Raw genomic sequence first — 23,994 nt, 5'->3', positions numbered from 1 at the left:
CAGCAACCAGAAGTTTAGGGAGTATTTTGGATTTTACATTTTGGGAGGCTCAACCTGTATCAAGCAAATGCAAACAATGACAACAAAAAAACAGAGGTTTTGTTTGTTAATATTAAATGTGGTTTAATTTAAATTAAAAACCTTGAGATGAGACAGTGAAGGTCCAAACTACAATAAAAGTATAACTGTAATGAACATCTTAGGATGGCATAGCACTGAAATATATAAAACAAAAACCACCAGGGGAAAAAAACAGGAAAAAATGACACAGTGAAACAGTACTGAGAGATTTACCACACTTCTGTTAGTTTTAGACAAATCAAGTATAAAGAACAAGATAATGAGATATATATGTCTGTGTCTATATATCTATATATCTATATATCTATATATATATATATGTAATTTTATCTAATAAATTAACACCTAAATAGCATTATGTGCCAGAGATTATTCTAAGCATTTTATGAACATTCATTCATTTAATTCTCACAATAAGCCTATAAGATAAGTACAATTACTAAGACAATTTTACAGATAAGGAAATTGCTAGAAATGCCAAAAATAGGGGCTAGGGATGTAGCTCAGTAGTAGAGTACTTGCCTAGCATATGTGAAGCCCTGGGTTCAATCCCCAGCACCACACATAAAATAAATGAATAAATAAAAGATATTTTATTTTAAATATATAATATTTTATTATATTTTATTTTAAAATATAAAAGTCATTCTTAACTAGACCTTGAATAAAACAGAAAATACATTGGTGCTAGGTTCATAAATGCTCAATAAATAAGTAAATGAATAAATAAGTAAAATAAAGAGGATCATTTATGGACCAGTGATGACAGAGTGTAGTGAATCAAAGATTATTATTCCACCAACTTTTCTACATGAAAACTAGGAAAATAAGAAAAGAAAAATAAAGATTGAGGAAAAAACCAATGGGGCCACCTGGAATATAACATATTGAAAATACCGCATGTGGGATGCAGCCAAAGCTGTAATAAGAGGAAAATTCTTAAAGGAACACTTTTATCATTAAATAAAAAGAAAGTAAATAAGAAACATAACAAAATTAGAGAAATTAGAAACATATAAAAAAATCTTAAAGAAATCATGAGAAATAATTATTGAATTAGAAAATAATCAATATAAAATTTCAAACCTTAAAAATTAAAATAATAAGGGCTGGGGTTCTAGCTCAGTGGAAGAGTGCTTGCCTAGCATGCACAAGGCACTGGGTTCAATCCTCAGCACCACATAAACGTAAAATAAAAATATTGTGTCCACCTTTAAAAAAAACCTTAAGAATAAATATTTTTAAAAATTAAAATAATAAAATAAGCCACTAACTAATCTAATCCCAAACATCTCCAAAGGTGAATATCTTCACATTTCCAGGGAAGAAAATAGTTCCAACCTACTTAAAATATTCTAGAATATTAAAAGAGGTGGAGAGTCTACTGATTATTTTTATGAAAACTAAAGAATGCTGGTTTTTAAAATTTCAGTATACCGAAAAGAAAGCAATAGACCACTTTTTCATAGTTCATACTCTGTACTTACAAATAGTAATGCAAAAATCTTGAAAAAAAGAACACATGCAAATATAATCCAGTAATATATTTTAAAGATAAAATATATCATAGTTATATTCTAAAATGTTAGTATGGTGCATATTAGGAAATCTATTTATATGAATAGGATAAAGATTTTAAAAAATACAATTATTTCAATGAATGCCCATTTCAAACTTTGGTGAAAATATAAAGCATACTTTTTTAAATATAGTGAAAAACTCTCCAATTCTATCATCATCATTAGTAGTAAAGCCCTTGAACATTCTCATTAAGGTTAAGAATACAAGAAGGATCATTTAACTACTTCTTAGCTCTCGCTCATTATTAAATAACAGTCTTAAGTACCTGCCAGTGTGATTAATCAAGAAAATTAAACACACAGTGTAAAAATTGGAAAATGGAAGAAAGTGAAGTCAATACGATCAGTTGAGCATAAAAGCAAGAATTAAAAATAATAAAAATTGGGGGCTGGGGATGTGGCTCAAGCGGTAGCGCACGCGCTAGCCTGGCATGCATGCGGCCCGGGTTCAATCCTCAGCACCACATACAAAGAAAGATGTTGTGTCTGCCAAAAACTAAAAAAATAAATATTAAAAAGAAAAAAAATAATAGAAATTGTGGCTGAGGATGTAGCTTGATGGTAGAGCATTTGCCCAGCAATCCTTAACACCACAAAAATAAAAAGGATTTAAAAATAATAGAAATATATCATGGTTTGTGGATAATATGGTCACCTAGAATAATTTAAAAACCTTTCAAAAATGTTATATGTCTAGTTATAAAGTAACAAAGAAATGTTGCTGTTGTTATTATTTTACACTAACAGAAACCACTTAGTCACAAATAATATTTCTCAAATATTCCTTACCTGCCAGACACTGTAAGCATAATAACTGGGAATAAATATAAGAGCTGGGCATGATGATGCACACCTGTAATCCTAGCAACTCAGGTGGCTGAGGCAGGAGGAATCTCAAGTTTAAAGTCAGCCTCAGTGATTTAGCAAGGCCCTAACAACTTAGTGAGACCCTGTCTCTAAATAAGACATATAAGCCAGGCATGGTGGCACATGCCTGCAATCCCAGCAGCTCGAGAAGCTGAGGCAGAAGGATCCTGAGTTCAAAGCTAACCTCAGCAACAGTGAGGCATTAAGCAACTCAGTGAGACCCTGTCTCTAAATAAAATTCAAAATAGGGCTGGGGATGTGGCTTAGTGGTTAAATGCTGCTGGGTTCAATCCCTGGAACAGAAAAAAAAAAAAAAAAAAAAGAAAGAAAGAAAGAAAAAAAGAAATAAAACCAAATATATATATATATAAGTATAAAATTTTGCTAAGAAGCATTTTAAAAAACAGATAGAATTCATACTCCAACCTCAGATAGGAAGACTCTGTATTGGTTTCTAAAGCATTTAATAGATTCCATGTGATAGCAGTAAATTTTATCCCTTTTTAAGTGAACTTGACAAACAAAGCTGAAGTTTATCTTGAAAATTACAAAAAAGGTAATTTTTGAAATTCATGTGATATTAATGCAGGAATAGACATCATCAGACCACACAGAGGAGCCTAGCTCAGTGGCAGAGCACTTCCCTAGCATGCATGGGGTCCTAGGTTCCATCCCCAACATCACAAACAAAACAAAAACACAGACAGAGGGCTGAAATAGATTTAATTTTAAAAAATGTAGCATATGATAAAATTGACTTCTAAACAGTAGTTTTGTTTTTAGTATTAAACCCAGGGGTACTCCACTGCTGAGCCACACCCCCAGCCTTTTTTTTTTTTTTTTTTTTGAGACAGGGTGTCACTGTGTTGTTGAGGCTGGCCTCAAACTTAAGATCCTCCTTCTTCAGCCTGCTGAGTCACAGGGATTATAGGTGTGCGCCAAAGCACTCAGGTCTAATGAATGGATTTTAAGTGGATCACTTAATAAAGTGTTGAGACAGTTGTCAAATCACTTTTAAAATTTGTTAAAATAGGTATTTACTCTTTACCAAAACGTATTGATCTTTAAAATTGGAATACCAAACAATCAAACCACAACACTTTTTAAAAAGTGGGGGACCCATTGGGTGCATTGGCACATGCCTATGATCCCAGCAACTCAGGGGGCCGAGACAGGAAGATCCTAAGTTTGAGACCAACCTCACCAACTGGCCCAAGCAACTTAGTAAGACCCTGTCTCAAAATAAAATAAGAAGTACTGGGGATGTGACTCAGTGGTAAAGCACCCCTGGATTCAATCCCCATTACCAAAAAAAAGGAAAGAAGGATTTTGTAGTCTTGGAGCAAACAAGGGCTTTCTTGGTACACCAAAGATTTTATTAAGTGAAAATTATAACAAATTCTTTAACCATATTAAATAATATACTCATAAATGATACTGACGTGGGGTAAACAAGATTTAAAGGCACACAACAAAGTTAGAATGAAGTATATCAAACAGAGTTAATGTGCCCAAATACATAGCACACTTAAAAATAGGCAAAGGATATGAACAGGCAATTCACAAAAGGAAAACTGCAGATACCCAAGGAAAAATGTCAGCATTACTGGTAGTAAAATAAATTAGAATGTAATGAAATACAGTTTTCATTCATTAGTCTGGGAAAAGCAAAAGAAGGAAAAATAACACCTGTGTTGGTGGAGCAGTTGGGGAAACAGCCACCTCTGTGCTCTGTAGATGGAGTGTAATTGGCTGTCCTTTGGGAACTGGTTTCCCAGTCTATCCAAAAACCACACCTTTGACCTAGCCCCTCTATTCTAGAAATTTATCCTTGACAAGTAATCTGACACATTGTTCACCTCAGTGTTGTTTCCGCTAAGGATAAACTGAAATGTGCACCCATAGGGGTTTAGCTCAATAAATAGTAGAATATGCAGATATTAAAATATATAGCCCTTTAAAAGATTGATAACCATTATATGAGGCATTCACATTATTGAGTGAATAAAGTTTCACCTAATAGACTGTTGGAAAGTAATTTCAAAGCAAACAGTTAGTGTATCTTATAGAAATAATAGTGTATAAATTCTGTGTGTATTGCATATGAGTATGTGTGTGTGTGTGTGTGTGTGTGTGTGTGTGTGTGTATGCATACGTATGCACACTTACACATCAATAGTGTCAAAAAGAGTGTTCACCTAAATGTTAGCCTTGGTTGCTTTAGGGTCATGACATTGGAAATGTCAATTTTTATAATTTCTCTATTATTTAAATTTTATAAGAAGCACACATTTTATTTCAGAATATATGTATTCTGAAATTAAGATATGTGTGTGCATACATGTATTAAGATATACATACGTATCTAAACACACGCAATTATATATATGCCTGCTTTTTATCTTGAACAACTTCCAAAGTCCATTTAGGGACCTGAATTATACCCTTGTGCTATCTACATGGACCCAATTAGCCATATATATGTCTCAGCAGTGCACCTCCAGGCATTGTGAACAGCACTGATCCGCAGTTCAGTGTAGCACACAGAGGCCCTATAGTCAGGTGGGGAGGGCCAATAGTGGCAGGAGGAGGGTGCTCCCCAGGGCCCTCAGTGACGCGTTCAGTTGCCTGGATGGGGAGCCTCAGAGTGCGCTCTGGATGGCGAAGTAACTGGAGAAGAGCAGGTACTTATTGGAAGGCTGGAGGTGGAAGAAGGCAGCTGGCAGCCACGGGAGCGCCCCTGTAGGCTGAGGCCCTTGGGTGGTGGCAAGAATGAGGAAGTGGGGAAAGGCCAACCACCTCAGCATTCTGGAAACTTTGCCTCCTCAATCCCGAGGATAATAGGCGATGTGACTTCATCTAGTCCTACACCTCCTAAACTTCATATCCAAGATCACTCTTACAAACATATATTAAAAATTCTGCTTTAGACCAACTCTCGGTGGGTTTTTTTGGTTTTTTTTTTTTTTTTTTGAGAGAGAGAGAGAATTTTAATATTTATTTTTTTTAGTTTTTGGCAGACACAACATCTTTGTTTGTATGTGGTGCTGAGGCTCGAACCCGGGCCGCACGCATGCCAGGCGAGCGCACTACCACTTGAGCCACATTCCCAGCCCGGGTTTTTTTTCTTAATATATTGTTTTCATTGTCTATTGACACCATATCTTTATTTTATTTATTTATTTTTATGTGGTGCTGAGGATCGAACCCAGGGCCTCACGCATGTGCGGCAAATGCTCCACCACTGAGCTATAATCCCAGCCCTGGGTTTTTTTTTTTTTTTTATTTACATATATTAATTGTCAAAGCAAACTTAATCACTATTACAATTGGAAGCCAATATTACTCCCTATGAATATTAGGGAGCTGTACAAAATAAATGGAATGAATACCTTTCTAATATTAAAACAAAATTGTGCTTCATTTGAGTCCTATGCACTGATATGCATTCTGCTGTCATGTATAACAAATTAGAACAAATAAATTAATTAATTTCTTTAAAAATGAGTTATGAATATTAGACCATTAAAAAAACAAAATAAATTAAATAAGTGGAATGAATACAAAACCAGTTTTAGGGGCTTGGGCTGTGGCTCAGTGGTAGTGCACTTGCCTGGCATGTGTGAGGCACTGGGTTCGATTCTCAGCACCATGTATAAATAAGTAAAATAAAGGTCTATCAACAACTAAAAAAAAAAAACAACAGTTTTACATTGCGTCTGGCAGAAAGCTATAAAAGCTTTCCATGATAAAATTGTTTTGGCAGTGCTGGGGTTGTGGCTCAGTGGTAGAGCGCTTGCCTCACATGCATGAGGCCTTGGGTTCGAGCCTCAGCATCACATAAAAAAACAAACAAATAAATAAAAAATAAAGATATTGTGTCCATCTACAACTAAAATAATATTTTTAAAAATCCTTTTGGACAGGTTAATCTTAAACACACCCTAGACCAGAACTGACACCTGCTCCTTTGTTGTCCACCACTGTGGGACCATTTTCTGTTCTACCATTGGCCCAACCCCACCTGGGAGTGGAATCTAGACCAGCCTTGACGGGAGGAATCACCCCTCAGCCCCACTCCTCTGTTCCTCACCTCTGTCCCCACCCACCTGGCAGCAGCCATTGTTAGCAACAGTGCCTCCTGCAGGATGGAGTTGGTAGTTGGACACTACACCCACCTGTCCTTACCCACAGGCCTTTGAGGACATCTACCTGGAGGAGCGGAAGACCATCAAGGTTCTGCTGGAGTATGCTGACAAGATGTTCACCTACGTGTTCGTGCTGGAGATGCTGCTCAAGTGGGTGGCCTACGGCTTCAAGAAGTACTTCACCAACGCCTGGTGCTGGCTGGACTTCCTCATTGTGGATGTGAGTGTGGCCACGGGGGGGGGGACAGAGGAGGGGGTGGCTCATTGCCCAGAGAGGGATGGAGGAACTGGGCCCGTAAGAGTCAGCAGCCGGAAGTGGAGGTGCTCAGCTTTGCAGTGGGGCAGGCAGAAAGGAAGGAAGCTATGAGACTGAGAGACCCAGGACTTGACCTCGGGGTCCTTGCCATTAAAACCCCCCATTTGGAACAGGAGCAGGAGTGGACCTAGGTCCCTGCTTCTTGGAGTGACGGTTCACTAGCAGTTCAGTCGTCAGCCAGGGAAGAATGGGGGACTCACCCTCTTGGGGTGGCCAAAAGAGGAGGATGAGTAGACAGACCTGATCTGCAGGCCTCCCCATATGGACTGCGGAGTGTCTCAGGCCCGCTAGACAGCCAGCAGTGCAGAGCCTCCCTGCCCACACAGGGGATGGAGGGAGGTCAGGTAATGGATGCTCCAGCTGCAATGGCAGGTACCACTGGGGAGGATAGACCAGGGTGGAGTCACCTGTGAGGAGGAGGGCTGAGGGTGGCTGCCTGGATGGCCAGGAAGCTGGGAGGACTTGCCTATCTGTGAGGTTGCCCTTTCTTCTGAGCACCTAGTTGGAGCACCCAATCTGAGTAGACAAAGTGGGAAGCCCCTGCCCCATAGCTTCCCTGGCCCCAGGACACTTGCCAGGATGACTGTCAGGGACCCTGAGCAAGGTCCAGGCTCAGCCTATGGAAAAGCCCTGTCTGCTCTCCCAGAGGGTGAAGACCAAGGCTCAGAGGGCTCGGGTGGGTGCCATAGAGCAGAGTCGGGTCAGGATTCGCAGACTGCACAGGGCTTTCCAGAAGGTACCAGGTCTGCCAGTGGCTCCTGGGCTTGGCATTGGGCTTTTCATACCAGCCCAGACTTTCTGTGGTTACGGAAGTGGCTATGGCCTGTGCTCAGTCCCTGTACACTACTCAGAGGCCAGAGGGAGAGGCTCAGCACTAGTAGTGGAACCTGACCAGGCCTAGCCAACCAAGCCCGTGCAGGAGGCTCTAGCAGGGGAGGCTCCGTGGGCTGGAGAGTATGCACAGAGACACAAACCCAGGTTCTTGTGCCTCCAGTCCCAGCCTCATTCTATCACCCCAAGAGGCCAAGAGGATGCCATTGCTAGGCTGAGCAGTGCTGGGAGCCCAGGGACAGAGTTCTAGATGCCCAAGCACCCTGGTCCAGCCCTCAGAGCCCTGCAAGTGGAAGAAGGCCCTTGGGAGAGCCTGGGGTCCTGACAACTCAGCCCCGAGGCTGCCTGCCTGCTGTTGCTGCAGCTTCTTGGGAAGTTAGGTCTTCTGAGGAACTCCCCTGAGGCGGCTCAGAGAGGCTGCAAAGACTTCTGGGGAAGCCCACCCACCAGCCACAGGCCACCCACCACTGCCACTGCCACCATGGGGAACTCAGAGCTGAGGCAGAGAGGGTAAAGGAAATTGACAGGCCTGCCTGGCTCAGGCCAAGACAGGAGGATGAGCTGGGAGCAGGCACCTCAGGTGACGGCAAGGTGGGGCCTTGCCTATAGTAGGGCAGAGGAAGCAAATGCAGGAATATGGCTTTCTTTCTTCCTTTCTTTTTTTAAGGGTACTGGGGATTGAATCCAGGGGTGCTTTACCACCAAGCTATATCCCCAACCCTTTTTATTTTTAATTTTGAGACAAGGTCTCATTTAAGTTGCTCAGAGTCTCACTAAATTGCTGAGTTTGGGCCTTGAATTTGTGTTCCTCCTGCCTCAGTCTCCCAAGTTGCATGGAGTGCACCACCATGCCCAGCTGGAATCTGGCTTTCTTGGCACTGGCCATGCTGTCCGGGAAAGGTGGTCTCAGGCTCAGAATCCTGGGTAGGATGTTTCCAGGACCTATTCATGCACATTTTCAGTAAATGCTATTGAGCATCTACTATGTACAAACACTATTGTGAGCTCAGGGAATAAAACAGACAAATACTCCTGCCCACGTGGAGGAAGGTGACAACCAATAATAAGCAGAAGAAATAAGTCCATTTTATTTCATGTCAGAATGTGAGATGTAGCATGGAAAAAAAGGGGGAGGGAAGATTAGGAGTCCCAGGACCAGAGCCAGGCTGGAAGGGAAGGTACAGATCACGACTTTTAAATACTCTGGCAGGAGCTGACCCACAGAGACAGCATTTGAGCAGATTCAAAAGAGGTTGAGGTTAGCCAGGCAGATGTCTTGCAGAATGTTCCCAGCAGAGGTTGGAATAGCAGTGCAAAAGCCCTGTGGCTGGAGAATGCCTAGGCATATTTGAGGAACTGCCAGGAAGCCAGAGTGGCTGGAGCAGAGGGAAGGCAGGAGATGAGGCACAGGAACAAATGGAGAGGGAAAAACATGGACTTTTATTTAGAATGAAATGCAAAGACATCGGAGGGCTTTGAACAGAAGAGGGACATGGACCAGCTTTCATTCTTAAAGGATCGCTCTGTCGTGGGAGGGGCAGGGAGCACAGGTGGGAGCAGGCAGAAGAGTTAGAGGCTCTGGCAGTCACCCAGGGAGAGATGACGTGGCCTGGTCAGGAGGGCGTCAGTCGACGTGGTGATAAATGTTTAGAGGTCTGGAGTATTCTGAAGGCCGAGCCAACAGGAAATCCTGATGGGTTAGACGCAGGGTGTCAGAAACTGAGAGGAGGAAGGGACATCGCCAAGGCTTGTGGCTTGAGCAGCTGGAAGGATGGGGCTATCGTCAACTGGGATGCGGGTGGGGGCTAGGGATGGAGCAAGGGGAGCAAGCCTTGGAAAGAACACAGATGGCGTTTAGGAAGAGGACAGGCAGACTGGCCAGGCTTGGTGCCCTGGAGGCCCTGCCCTCAGGAGGAGGTCCCTGAGAGATGTCCCTCTGCCTCTCCAGGACCGAGGATCCAGAGGCCAACATCCTCAAGGGGTGGGTGGAGGCAGCAAAGAACTTAATCCCAGGGTCTTCTTCCTCCAAGCCCCGTTGGCCAGCCACCTGCCACCTAGTACTTCAAACCTGGGAGGAGGCTGCGTACTCAGGCTCCTGTCCACAGTCACCTATCACGAGAGCCATTTCCAGCCCGTGAGCACAGGCCAGCAGTGCAGTAGGAAGGGAATGGATGACCATGGAGCTTTAGAGAAATGAAATCCACACGGTGGGGATGCTCTGCCAGGGCAGGGGGAAACAGATTGCCGAGGCTCCTGTTGCCACCAAGTCCCCGCTTACACTGTCCTCCTTAGAAGACGCTGGCAAGTTGCAAAGTCCAGCTTTGGGGGAGTGCCCCCGGGCTATTTGTTCACACTCCACCCAGGACTGCCCTTTCCTCTCCACAAGAGGCATCTTAGAGTTTGACTCCAAGGAAAGCATTTGGGAACTCAATGCCTAGGTTTTGTGTCCCTGCTCTGCCCCAGCAGCAGGGTGGCTTCGGAACTCAGTTTTCCGACTTGGAGAGTAGGGGTGACCAAGCCAACACCAGGAAACTAGAGGAGCAATTCAGAGTATGTGTGGCATGCAAATAGTGGGATCTCAGAAGGGCCTAAAGCCAGGACACCCTTGGGTTCTCCCCAAGCCTCTCAGGCTCCAGGACGCCGGGCCCAGTGAGTGGGCCTGCAAAGCTTGGGAGTAATGAAGATTGGACATGGGGAAGGCCCAGCCTGCCTGAGGTGGGCCCAGCTCCCTGCCCTCTGTGTCTTCAGCCACCCCCATCCCCCCACCTCCACTTTCCTCCGCAGGTTTCGCTGGTCAGCCTGGTGGCCAACACCCTGGGCTTTGCCGAGATGGGTCCCATCAAGTCACTGCGGACGTTGCGTGCACTCCGTCCCCTGAGAGCCCTGTCACGGTTTGAAGGCATGAGGGTAAGAGGACCTGCTAGAGGCAGTCACGCTGAGGGAGCAACAGGCTCAGCTAGGGACCCAGCTGAAGCTGGGACAGTGGCCTCAGTGACTTGGCAGGAGCATGATTCAGAATCTCTGGGAGAGTATAACTGGGTTGTGTTGTCGGGGGGGAACCAGGGGACAGAGAGCTAGGTGAGACCACCCCCAGCCTTGCAGCCTTGTGGGGTCCAGTGAGGGCCAGGGACACTGGATAAGGGAGAGGAGGCAACAGCTCACTGGGGCCCAGGAGCCTTGGTGACACCACAGCCACACTGGCACCTGGGCCCCTCCACTTCTGCTCTGCTGCAGGGTCCCATATCCATGTACCCACTGCTTGTAGCCTGCACCCCCTGCCTCCTGGCAAATACAGGCAGCCTTCCCCCCGTGACGGGAACGGGGGAGAGAAGGTGGCACGAAGCCTGCTACACTCTCACATCAGGTGCCAGTTTGCAGAGTGCGAGAGTCACGTGCATGTTAACACCTTTGCGCTGTGTTCCTGGTGCAGCTGCCCATGCATTTCTGGTAATCACATGTCGCCAAAGAATGTGAGCATGGAAGGCAAATGAGCATTAGCTGTGACACACAGCAAGAAAACAAACATGTGTTGGTGTGTGCACTTTGTTAAACAAAATGTACACAATTTTGGGTGACTTCAGAAAACACTTCTATTGTCTATCTGACCCAGCAGGCACCATCACACAGCTTGTCATTTGGTTGGTGGCTTTGGACCTTGGCCACATCTCCCGTTCATGGAGAAATACATCACTTACACCCATTCACAAGTGAATAATCAGACTAGAGTTAAATGTCTCTTTGGAAGCAAGAACATTTGATTCCAGAAGGACACAGGGAGATGGTAGATTCCAGGAATGCCCATTGGCCACTGGCCTCAGAAGCCAACCAAAGGCTCCTACCCTCTCCCCAGGAAGCTTTGTGCCCTTCAGAGCTGGGTCAGGGGACATCATCTCTGCTAGGGAGCAGCCTTTCCTGCCTGGCTTCTAGACCTTCTTGAGCACACCATGGAGTCCCACACCAGCTTCACCTCCAGTGCTGTTCTTACCAGAACCTGGAGAAAATCACAGGCCCCTCCAGACATGAACCTGGGAGTCTTTTGGGTCGACTTTAGGGAAAAACATCCATCCATCCATCCCAGTGGCAGCAACTCTAAAATATACTAAAATTTTAGCTTAGAGGCTGTAAGGACCAGTAAGATTCCTAGGGGGCCCAAAGTCTTGGGGACATGTGCATGGCATCCTCAACTACCAGAGACCCTGCTTATATGAAAGTCAAGTTGTGAAGGTCATGGATGCAAGAAAGGCAGGGCCAAGAAGACAAAGATGTGTATTCTGGAGTTGGATCAGAATTTAGGGTGCAAAGGAAAAGTGTGTTCTCTCTCACGTCCCTTACTCCCCACTAAGGATCCTAGCCATGGAATTGGCCTCTCCCATGGTTGGAGGATTTACAACCCCCACCCCCTCAGCACCTGTAGCCAGGGGAGTTCAGTCCACAAGGGATCTTGAAAAGGGCCTATGTTCCAGGCACCCCCAAGAACTGAATCTCCTCTCTGTCCACTTGAGGTGGTGGTCAATGCCCTGGTGGGCGCCATCCCATCCATCATGAATGTCCTCCTGGTCTGCCTCATCTTCTGGCTCATCTTCAGCATCATGGGCGTGAACCTCTTTGCGGGGAAGTTTGGGAGGTGCATCAATCAGACTGAGGGGGACCTGCCTTTGAACTACACCATCGTGAACAACAAGAGCGAGTGTGAGTCCTTCAATGTGACTGGCGAACTGTACTGGACCAAGGTGAAAGTCAACTTTGACAACGTGGGGGCCGGGTACCTGGCCCTTCTGCAGGTGGTAAGTCCTGGCGAGAAGGAACTTCCTTCCTCCCACTGGCCCTCCATCAGCACAGGCTTTCACCTCCATGGGTGGGAGCAGAGGTGGTGAGGCGCCGTTGGATCCTCACCATACGATCACAGGGTCCAAAGGAAGCTAAGGATTTCCCAGGGACTTGACCCCTTGGCAGGTCTGCCGATTTGCGGTTCTAGAGTAGAGGCCATCTTCTCCAAGATGTATGGCATGTGGGCCAGCCAATAATAATAATAATAATAATAAATAGTAATAATAATAATAAAAAACTCCCCCAGGTACTGAACTATTTGCAAAATTGTGATTCTGACCACCTCTGTTATGGAAGGTAGTGACACCTCTTGAGTTGTTTAAAAGAAAATGTTTGCTTTCATCTTCAATGTACAAGACATGTGATGTTTAAACAGCATCCTTCGAGAGTTTCCATTGATATTTTGAATACAGTAGCTTCAGTGACTATAACATACCCCATAAAATTAACCTACTCTTAACTCTGACAACAGAAATGCAAACAGAACCATAGTGCGTGAAGCTGCAGTTTGCTTGTCTTGCTACCCAATCAGAAATCCAGACACCCATTGCTAGTCCCCAGAGTAGAAGAAGACTCAGCAGAGTATCACCTACAAATTTTGTGCTGCCTCTTACACCTTCATGTACACATAAGTTACACTAGTAGCCCAGAAAGAGTCCCCTGTGGCTCCCGGTGGAGAATGGGATTAGGGCCAAATCTTGAGAGCTGTCCATCCCTGTCACTATCCCTCTGAATGTTAGAACTCTGGAAGGAAAACCCCTTTGTAGAGCAATAACTGCTCACCTTTGCAGCCAGAACCATTCTGTGGCTGGGAAGAATTCGGCCACAAGCACCTCATAACCTTGGGAAGTCCCCAGCAGTTTCCAAAGCACTTCCCAGCCTCTCTTTACCGGTGGGGACTCCTGGCATAGAGAGATGACCTAGTTTGCCCATCTGCCCTGTTGTATGACTAGTCAGCTCTCTGTTAATTGAACAAATACCTGAGATAATGGACTTATAGGCCCCCTTTACCTTTGGGCCTGTGGCAAGGCAGCTCATCATGGCAGAGCTAGGTGGTGGAGCAAGGTGCTCACCTCCTGGGCAGGAAGCAAAAGAAAGGAAGAAGGGGCTGGAGTCCTACTAGCTCCCCCAAGGGGATGCCCTCAGTGACCTGAGAGTCTCCTACTAGGCCCCACCTGTTAAATATCTCACCTCCTCACCAGTTGCACCTTGCTAGGGATGGAACTTTAACACGTGGACCTGTGGGGGCATTCTAGACCCAGACCATAGCTCCTCCCTGTCTCAGGAGGACCTCTAGACACAGTAGGTTTGCGTACTGAGCTTATATGCCATGAAAGGAGGCTCAGAGAGGAGATTTTGCCAAGACCACAAGTAAGATCCACTGGGCAGTTAATCTCACCACCAAGCATGTCTTTTGGGCTCTTTCTGAATCTTAGTAGCCCAGCCTGGGGCCAACCGTGTACCGCACTAGGGCCCCATCTGCATCATTCAGTCTCCCTCCCTCCTTACTCTCTTGGTGTGGAGTGCTGGGGCCAGCCCGTGGCAGCCCACAAGAGCCGATTGGGACATTTGCAGAAATTTTGCAAGCTGGTGGTTAAACACAGCCATTATAAAAAATTAAATATTATAAACATATAATTAACTAAATGATGTTCAAACAAAGATAATAAATACTCAGATCTCAGCATTACTTTGCATTATCATCTGTGCTGTTGAAGTTATTTTCATTGCTTCTGTATGAACAGTAGGAAACGCTGTAATGCTGTTCTCCTGTGTATCTTTTCCTGACTTTGGGTTCAGTCACAACCCTCTGGCAACTTGAAATCAGCCATGGCGAGAATATTTAAGTCAGAGAAATTGGTAAACAGACAGTGAGGAACTTCTTTTTTCCTTCTTGAAATCCATTTGTTAGCCACTTAACAGCACACCATTAGCAAAAGGAACCCCTTAAGTATGAGGCAAGGTTGAGATTCTTCAGGGGCTTCTTCATGGTTCTCTGAGGTGCCTAAACAGGGCAGCACTGAACTGTGAACTGGAACAGAGTTCAAGGCCCATCTCTCCATCCCTCACTCCCACCGTAGGAACTCTGTGTTGGGTCAGAATCCAAACTGTGCACATCTGAAGGGCAGACTCTTGGCCTCAATCATGAAGCTTATTTCACACTGCATGACCTCCCTAGGGTGTCTGCTCAGCTGCTTCCCACCCCGCCCCCCTAGCCCTAAACAAGATCTTTCCCTGGACTGCCCAGCCTTTTGGACACTACTGAATGGGTGAGTGGGGCTCGCTTGCTTCTTATAGGAGAAGCCCGGCCTCATTGGTCCAGACAAGGGCTCTACCTAACTCAAGCAAGATGCAAAGCTAAATAATTTTCTTAATCTTCTCTTTTTCTTCTAGGCAACATTTAAAGGCTGGATGGACATTATGTATGCGGCTGTGGATTCCAGAGGGGTAGGTTGACCTCTCCCACCAAATTAGGCACCTGAAACTCCAGCCTGTTTAGCTTCCAGGGAATCTGTGTCCACATCTAAAAGCTCAGGGCAAGATCTGCAAGGACAATATCTAGTGTGCCAACCTGGGCTTCAGCATCCTGGACATAGCCCCGAGGCAAAGTTGGGTGATCTCCCAAGAAGTCCTCCAAACTCAATATAGTGTACTCAGAATGGGCTGGAAGCCATAGAGGTGTCCTTGGTCCTTTCACCCCACCCAGTCACACTGACAGTTCATTAATGAGAGGCCCCAATATACTCCAGCCTCCCAATGGCCCACAGGCTAAAGCCACATACCGACACAGTGCCAAGCCCCGAGCCCTGCATGCCTGATGTCCTGCCTGCCACCATCCACCCCCTTCGCCTCTGTCCTACCTACCTGGGTCCCCACTCTGTTCACAGACACAGCCACCCACACCTGCACACCTCTTCCTCTGGCCAAACCCTGTCCCCCAGGATGGCTCTCTGCCACACCCCCGGCCTGCCCGATCCCTGAGACCTCAGCCTGTCTGACCTCCCTGTCTGGTTTCTCACCCTTAGTACGAGGAGCAGCCGCAGTGGGAGTACAACCTCTACATGTACATCTACTTTGTCGTCTTCATCATCTTTGGGTCTTTCTTCACCCTGAACCTTTTCATTGGTGTCATCATCGACAACTTCAACCAGCAGAAGAAAAAGATACGTAGAGCTCTGGCTCCACCTGGGCTGGGCAGGGTGCTGGAGACTGAGGAGCCATTCTGGCTCCAGGGCCCATCTTGCCCTCCCCCTTAAGGATGGTCCTTTTTCTGCTCCTGTTAGAATCAGGTGGGGGGTGCTTTCAGGAATATAGCTGTGCCTCGGCCTGTAAGAATATGACAAGGGGCTTTGGTGCGAGGCCTGCCCGAGTCTACCTGAGACAAGGCTCTTGAGAAAGCAGGGCTAAGAGCTGGGGGGTAGTCACCTGATCCGTGATAAGGGGTCCTGGGTGGAGAAATGCAGAGGCTCAGGGTCTTCCTGGAGCTCCATCAGAGGAGCCACAGTTGGGTTGCAGGTAAACCAGGTGGGTAGAAAGAAGCCCAGGGCAGACCGAGCCAAGAAAAGGGAAAGGTCATAGGGAGAATTGGATTTGCAACTCAGAAAGCCAGCAAGAACTCAAGATGAATGAGGACAGGGATCCTGGGGAAGAATTTCTGGTGCAGAAATGTTAGGGACATACTTCCTGCACCATGAGAAGAAGTGAGGAGGTAGCAGAACCTGGCACCCTCATCAAGGAAGCAAGACCCCTATGCCCTCCATGCTGGGCCTCTGAGAACCCCAAAATGAGTCTGGTGCCTGTCTCTCTGCACTTAGGGGGCCAGGACATCTTCATGACAGAGGAACAGAAGAAATACTACAATGCCATGAAGAAGCTGGGCTCCAAGAAGCCCCAGAAGCCCATCCCACGGCCTGTGGTAAGCCAGGTTTCTTAGAGGAGTAGGGAGGGTATTCTGGGGGAACCCTGGCACCCCTACAACAGCCACATAGCAAGCCATTGGGGCCTCCTCACCATCTTTCAGCCCAGCTGAGAGATACTGGCTCAGCCCCACACAGGTGGTGGCAAAAGCACAAGAAGGCTGTGGCCTCCAGGGGACACTACATATCCACTGGAACACGTCTGCTTCTCGTGAGCCTCCTCCTAACGCTAAGGGGGTAGAGGTTTTCCCCAAGGAGAGCAGGCAGTTTCTGCAGCCCCACCTCCATTCATAGCCCCATCCTTGGAGCCCCCTGAGCAGGCAGGGAGCTATAATCAAGTGCCCTGGTGAACGGAGCCAGGAGGGGCTGCTGAGTCCTCGGCTAGGCTGACTCCCTTGGCCCCATCAAGTCATTCCCTGCAAAGGTGGGGGAAGGTGGGAAGAAATACTCAAAAGAATTAGGTGATGTAACCTACATCACTACCTCATTCGTGGCAGACCCACTTTTTAAGATCTCATTCATCACTTTCATCTGTTTACTATGCTTTGTTGTAGGTTAGTTTGGTGTATATGCCTATGCTTAATTAATTATAATATTATTTCTCCCCCCAAATAATCTGGATTGACTTAGAGTTAAAGATACACATAGGGCTGGGGTTGTGGCTCAGTGGTAGAATGCTTGCCTAGCATGTGTGAGGCACTGGGTTCGATTCTCAGCACCACATATAAATAAATGAGTAAAATAAAGGTCTATCCACAACTTAAAATAAATATATTTTTGAAAGATGCATATAAATATAAAATAGTTTTATTTGGCAGAATCAATAAAATCAATTCCATAAAAGAGTAGAGTGTATTAATCTGAGGTCTCATATAATTATTAGGATCGAAGTTTTCATTTGACCTTCAGACTGTGGGAACGAAAAGAAGCACAATGAACAGAATGCTAAGGAAACTCAGGATGGGAAAAACCTCTCCCTGAGGATCCATCAGGGAAGGCCTCATGGAGGGAAGGAGCTTTGCTCAAAGCCCAGAGAGTGTTTAGGCAGGAGAACCAGCTGTTTCCATCTCTGCAGCTTCCTCCTCAGCACTCATCGTGGTGGGATGGTGGGGGCTTTGGCTTCACCCGAGGATGGAGTAGGAGGAGGGGTAGCCTGGGAGAGGGGCAGCGATGGGAGCAGTGTGCTAGCCCATCCGGGAAGCTCATCCCACTCCCTCCTCCTTTCAGAACAAGTACCAGGGCTTCATATTCGACATTGTGACCAAGCAGGCCTTTGACGTCACCATCATGTTTCTCATCTGCTTGAACATGGTGACCATGATGGTGGAGACAGATGACCAAAGCCCTGAGAAGGTCAACATCTTGGCCAAGATCAACCTGCTCTTCGTGGCCATCTTCACGGGCGAGTGTATTGTCAAGATGGCTGCCCTGCGCCACTACTACTTCACCAACAGCTGGAACATCTTCGACTTCGTGGTTGTCATCCTCTCCATCGTGGGTGGGTATGCAAGTCAGCCGGACAGAGAAGCCCGCCCCAGGTCAGGCCTCTCCTCCAGCCCGTTGGTCTCTCCTTAATGACAACACTAGGCTCCTTCCTTCTTTTTTCTCTGCATTCTTCACCCCTCTACACACACACACACACACACACACACACACACACACACACAAACTCACACACCCCTTCAGAGAGTACTTGTCTGGAAGGGCCCACTTAATCCAAAGGAGCCAAGATGGCAGAAAACTCAGTACTCTCTCCTGATCCCACCCTCCAGGGCGCCCTGGTTGTTCAGAGAGCTTCAGGGATGAGTTTAGGAGAGGGAGTAGGCACTGTGGAGGTTCTTCTGACCACCAAAGGAAAGCCCCCACCTTAGGTTGGAGGAGGAAGAGACTCATGTAGGGTGAGCTGAGTTCCCCCCCTGGATGGGAAGTAGGTGACCTGCTAGGGTAAAAATAATACCTGGAAATGGAGAATTCTGGAGTCCACCAAGATGTGAGCCAGCTTCCTTCAGACATCACCTGCTTCATGCAACTCACCTTGTAGGGTCAGCCGTGAGGGAGGAACATCATACAACTAGGGAGCAGCACAGATAGAATCTTCAGCATGTCTGTTTGGACTCCGATTCCAAGTTATTTATGTAATAGCTTTATTGAGATGTAATTCATGTACCATAAAATTCACAGAAAGTTAATTTATAAAATTCAGTTGATAGTATACAATTGGTGTGTTAACAATTTAATAACAGGGAAATATTCTGTGTCATTAGTCAATTCATCACTGAGTGACCATCAGAATATGCTTAATGCAAACCATGATGGCTACAGCATCCCGACACAACATGGGACCACTTTCACATATGTGGTCCTGTCATTGACTAAAATGTTATGTGATGCATGAGTGGATATTCACAGAGCTGTGCAACCATTACCACTAATTTTAGAATATTTTCCTCACCCCCAAGAGAAACTACCCACTTAGTAGCTGTCCATATTTTCTCACCCTCCACCCCTGGCAATCACTAATCTATAATTCAGAGGGACTGCCAAACTTTTCCGAAGTGGCTGTGTCATTTTACATTCCTACCATTGATGTATAAGGATTCCTATTATTCTACCTCATCACCAGTATGTGTTACTGTATTTTTGAAATTATAACCATCCTGGTGGGTATGAAATGCTATCTCACCGAGGTTTTGGTTTATATTTCCCTGGTGACTACTGATGCTGAATATTTTTTCACGTGCTTATCAGTCATTTATATATCTTCCTTAGAGAAATCTCTTTGCACAAATATGCTTTGCACATTAAAAGTTAGGCTATTTATCTTTTTTATTATGGAGTTATAAGAGTCCTTTCTGTGTTCTGTATAATAATCCCTTATCAGATACATGACTTGCAAATATTTTTCCTGGTCTGTGTATGGGAGGTAGTATCTACTGAAGCATGAATTTTTTTTTTTAACTTTTATGAAGTCTAATTTAACATTTTTCTTTTGTCATTTGTGCTCAGAGCCCAAACTCTTGACCCCACTCCTGTTGGAATCTCTGCCTTTAGGGTGACTCTGACCTTTGTCTTTCTGCCATATGCATCCTTCTCTCTCTGGTGAACCCAAACAGTAATGCATGCACTGCTGTTGCTACAGTGATGGGCAGGTGGTTAAAGCATAAAGCAAGGTCAGGAATGCCCTTTGGTTCCAGATGCGGGTGTGGATGACAGTGTGCCTTGTGAGGCTGGAGAGAAGCTTTAGAGAACCTAAGACATCAGAAGCAGGAAGGAACCATTGAAGAATGGCTTCCAGGGGTGCAGCATGTACTTCAGGATCACCTGCTGGTCTCAGAGGTTGGGCCCTACAGAGAGGCATGAGTAAGAGGTCAACTTGGAGCCAGAGTGTCTGGGTCAGATCCCAGCTTCTCACTTAGGTGGCAACTTGAGTAAGTTACTTCGCCTCTCAGTTTCCTCTTCTGGAAAGGGAAGAGGATTATGTCAGCTCACTTTCTTGGGGTGATGAGAAGGACTAAATGAAATGATGGCTATAAAGTGCTCGGCCAGTGCCCTATTGACATGTGTCGGCCAGCAACATTATTATTATATGAGGAGTCCGGAATTGTCACTTGGACCAATAGGAGGCAAGTTTATTTTATTTTATTCTTTCTTCTACAATTTATATCTGTGTTCCTTAAAATTCCAAATCCATGTAGTCACTAGAGAGACAGGGATGGGAAATCCTGGAGGAAGGCAGAGTTGGGAGGTGACAGGAACCATCACAGAGAGGCTGAGAGAAGACAGGCTTGGAGTGATGACAGGAGCACTGATTCAAGGCCACTGTTTCTTGTCCTTCATGCACAAAAATTATCTGGGCTTATTAAAAAGAAATCAGCTGGGGGTGGAGCTGAGATTTTGCATTTCCAATAAGCACCCAGGAGCTACCACAGCTGCTGGTCCTCAGACCACACTTTGTGTAGTGAGGAGCTGAAAGGCCTGAGTTCTTGTCCAAGCTGGGCTGCCAAGATGCTAAGTAAGTCCCCTCTGGCCTCAGAACCTATGATGTAGAAGATGGGCCTAGTTCAGCTCTGTTGTGCAGGTCTACCCTGAAGAGTAAGGAATAAAGGGACCAAGAAGGCATTTTGTAAAGGATATAGGTCCTCCTTCCCTGGATCATAAAGAGGTGAGAGGAGGCAGGGTCCCAGCACTTGATCCAACCTTCCTGGAAGAGCCTTTTCTCCCTGGCTCCTCACTGTACACAGTAATTCTGGCCTGAAAGCAGGACAGAGGTGCCATCAGTGGCCACAGTCTCTTTTGTTTCCCGCAGGTACCGTGCTCTCAGACATCATCCAGAAGTACTTCTTCTCCCCCACGCTCTTCCGCGTCATCCGCCTGGCCCGAATCGGCCGCATCCTCAGACTGATCCGAGGGGCCAAGGGGATCCGCACGCTGCTCTTTGCCCTCATGATGTCCCTGCCTGCCCTCTTCAACATCGGGCTGCTGCTCTTCCTCGTCATGTTCATCTACTCCATCTTCGGCATGGCCAACTTCGCTTACGTCAAGTGGGAGGCCGGGATCGATGACATGTTCAACTTCCAGACCTTCGCCAACAGCATGCTGTGCCTCTTCCAGATCACCACGTCAGCCGGCTGGGACGGCCTCCTCAGCCCCATCCTCAACACAGGGCCCCCCTACTGCGACCCCAATCTGCCCAACAGCAATGGCTCCCGGGGGAACTGTGGGAGCCCAGCGGTGGGCATCCTCTTCTTCACCACCTACATCATCATCTCCTTCCTCATCGTGGTCAACATGTACATCGCCATCATCCTGGAGAACTTCAGCGTGGCCACAGAGGAGAGCACAGAGCCCCTGAGTGAGGACGATTTTGACATGTTCTATGAGATCTGGGAGAAATTCGACCCCGAGGCCACCCAGTTCATTGAGTATTCAGCCCTGTCCGACTTTGCCGATGCCCTCTCTGAGCCGCTCCGAATCGCCAAGCCCAACCAGATAAGCCTCATCAACATGGACCTGCCCATGGTGAGCGGGGACCGGATCCACTGCATGGACATCCTCTTTGCTTTCACCAAGAGGGTCCTGGGAGAGTCTGGGGAGATGGATGCCCTGAAGATCCAGATGGAGGAGAAGTTCATGGCAGCCAACCCATCTAAGATCTCCTATGAGCCCATCACCACCACACTCCGGCGCAAACACGAGGAGGTGTCGGCCACGGTCATCCAGCGGGCCTTCAGGAGGCACTTGCTGCAGCGCTCCGTGAAGCACGCCTCCTTCCTCTTCCGCCAGCGAGTGGGCAGCAGTGGTCTTTCTGAAGAGGATGCCCCTGAGCGAGAGGGTCTCATCGCCTACATGATGAACGAGAATTTCTCCCAGCGTGGTGGCCCACCCTCCAGCTCCTCCATCTCCTCCACGTCCTTCCCACCCTCCTATGACAGTGTCACCAGGGCCACTAGCGATAACCTCCAGCTGCGGGTGTCTGACTACAGCCGCAGCGAAGATCTTGCAGACTTCCCCCCATCCCCGGACAGGGACCGCGAGTCAATAGTGTGAGCCTGGCCCCAGCTGGCCAGGACACACCCTGTTGTATCAGGACACACCTGAATACGGTCAAAATCAGCATCTGCTGGGGCCTTCCCGGCTTTGAGCTTTGGGGGTGAGCAGCGGGTCTCAGCCCCGTGGATCCACAAGGCAGAGTTCTGTGGCAACTGGGTTGACAGTTGGAGGAGCCCGCCATCTTGGGAGGCCTGTCCCTGGAGGCTCTACCCAGCAGTGGCCTCTCTGGTGAGGCAGCACCCTGGGGCTCTGAAAAGCAACTTCATCCCAGCTGCTGAGGCGAAATATCAAACAGACTGTATATGTTGTGAATGGGCTTTCATAAATTTATTATATTTGATATTTTTTTACTTGAGCAAAGAACTAACATTTTTTTTTTTTTCCCATGGGTGAAGGCAGCAATTCCTGCTGCCTCTTCTCAACCCTGAACAAGAGTGTCTACGGAGCTGCCAGAACTCTGTCCTCAAAGCAAAAGTGGAATCCAGTGCGGCTCCCGCAGGCCTTCTCTGCCCAGGGGAGGTCTGGAGTTCCCCTGCTGCTGGGCTGAGGTGCCAGGGAGGCCAAAGTCCCTCACCCACTCACGCACGTGCACACACTCCTCACATACACAGAGGCCAGACGCGGGCCCATGTCAGGCAGCCACCTGTATCCCTGGCCCAAGGCAGAAAGGCCTTTCCTTCTGGCCTCATGGATGGGGTTCTTGTCAGTGGAGCACTCTCTGGCCTTTCATTGTCCCCAAGGTCCCATGCCCCAACTCCCTACCTTTTTTATGCAGGTCACAATGGGGTCAATCCTACAAAAATGAAAAGCTTCCAGAAGGGAGTGGCCTTGGTCCCAGAGCTGAACTTAGTGACGCCCTTTCTTCCCTCCAGTAAGAGTATTAATGTTAAAGCCTAAGGGCACAGGGGAGCCAGCCATTCAAGGCCGGCCCCACAGCTTGTCCCTCCTCCCAGAACCTAGCAGGCCCTGCCCAGTAGGCCAAGGGAAGAGAGGCCAAGTCATACGGGTTTAGAGCTAGGTGGAACCGTGCCCAGATATGGGAGCCTCTCAGCCCATGTGAAGAAAGGAACCTATTGCCATCTCCCAGGCTCTCCTCCCAGCCTTTCTCCTCTGACCATGTGAGGAAGGGACTCCTGTGTGTGCCCCAGCTTGTCTCCAGGCAGAGTGGCATGGAAGTGGAGAGGGTAGCTTGGCCCTGTGCAGGGAAGGGACCTTTGGCCGGTCAGGCCTGGTTCTCTTGCACTAGAAGGGGTTATTCCCCAATGAGCTCCTCTGGGACAGGGAGCATTGTGGCCCAGGGCCAGCTTCTCTGGCTCAGCCCAGGCACTGGTGGCACTCACATACAGGACCTCCTCGGGGGCAGGGTCCTGTGACCCTTGTGAGAAGGCTTTTTCAGGGAAAACTACCTTTACTAGTCCAATCACCCCAGGACCTCTTCAGCTGCTGACAATCCTATTTAGCATATGCAAATCTTTTAACGTAGGGAACTGTTGCCCTGGTGACAGGGTCAGCTGGCAGAGCCTGAGCAGGCAGGGGCCCCCCCACCACTGCCCAATTCCAGCTCTCCAGCAGAGCCACCCTCTGCCGGGGGGCATCCAGCTCACAGGCCACCTCAGTCTCACCTGTACTCTGGGCTGGCTGCTCCTAACCTACCTCGCCGAGCTGTCGGAGGGCTGGAGGTTCCCAACGCTCATGGCACACGCTCGTGGCGGTGCCCAAGGGGGCACTGCTGTCGAGTAAAGTATTATGTTTCTTCTCGTCACCCCAGCTCCCTTGGTGGCAGCCCCAGCCCCCACCCCAAACACCCCCAGAGACTTCTCCCATTTTCCCTTTGAGTCCAGTGTGGGACTTGGTTTTAACTGTCCCCGTGACACTTC

At 47.3% G+C, this 23,994-nt stretch overlaps 1 protein-coding gene across 1 annotated transcript in view; it reads left to right on the top strand.

Annotated features, from left to right (window-relative positions):
* Scn5a (sodium voltage-gated channel alpha subunit 5) overlaps positions 1 to 22,170 on the top strand; it is a 95,389-nt gene extending 73,219 nt beyond the window's left edge. The window contains exons 21-28 of the mRNA XM_076869103.2: positions 6,723 to 6,896; positions 10,608 to 10,730; positions 12,326 to 12,607; positions 15,045 to 15,098; positions 15,677 to 15,814; positions 16,462 to 16,566; positions 17,795 to 18,065; positions 20,874 to 22,170. Of these exons, the coding sequence (XP_076725218.2) occupies positions 6,723 to 6,896; positions 10,608 to 10,730; positions 12,326 to 12,607; positions 15,045 to 15,098; positions 15,677 to 15,814; positions 16,462 to 16,566; positions 17,795 to 18,065; positions 20,874 to 22,114 (2,388 nt within the window). The 3' untranslated portion in view covers positions 22,115 to 22,170. The remainder of the gene's footprint in view (positions 1 to 6,722; positions 6,897 to 10,607; positions 10,731 to 12,325; positions 12,608 to 15,044; positions 15,099 to 15,676; positions 15,815 to 16,461; positions 16,567 to 17,794; positions 18,066 to 20,873) is intronic.
* Positions 22,171 to 23,994: the final 1,824 nt, after the last annotated feature.

The sequence above is a fragment of the Callospermophilus lateralis genome, chromosome 1 (genome assembly GCF_048772815.1).
Source record: "Callospermophilus lateralis isolate mCalLat2 chromosome 1, mCalLat2.hap1, whole genome shotgun sequence".
In the NCBI taxonomy this organism is placed as follows: Eukaryota; Metazoa; Chordata; class Mammalia; order Rodentia; family Sciuridae; genus Callospermophilus; species Callospermophilus lateralis.
The sequence above is the reverse complement of the archived record's forward strand: the minus strand, read 5'-3'. Positions and strand labels throughout refer to the sequence as shown.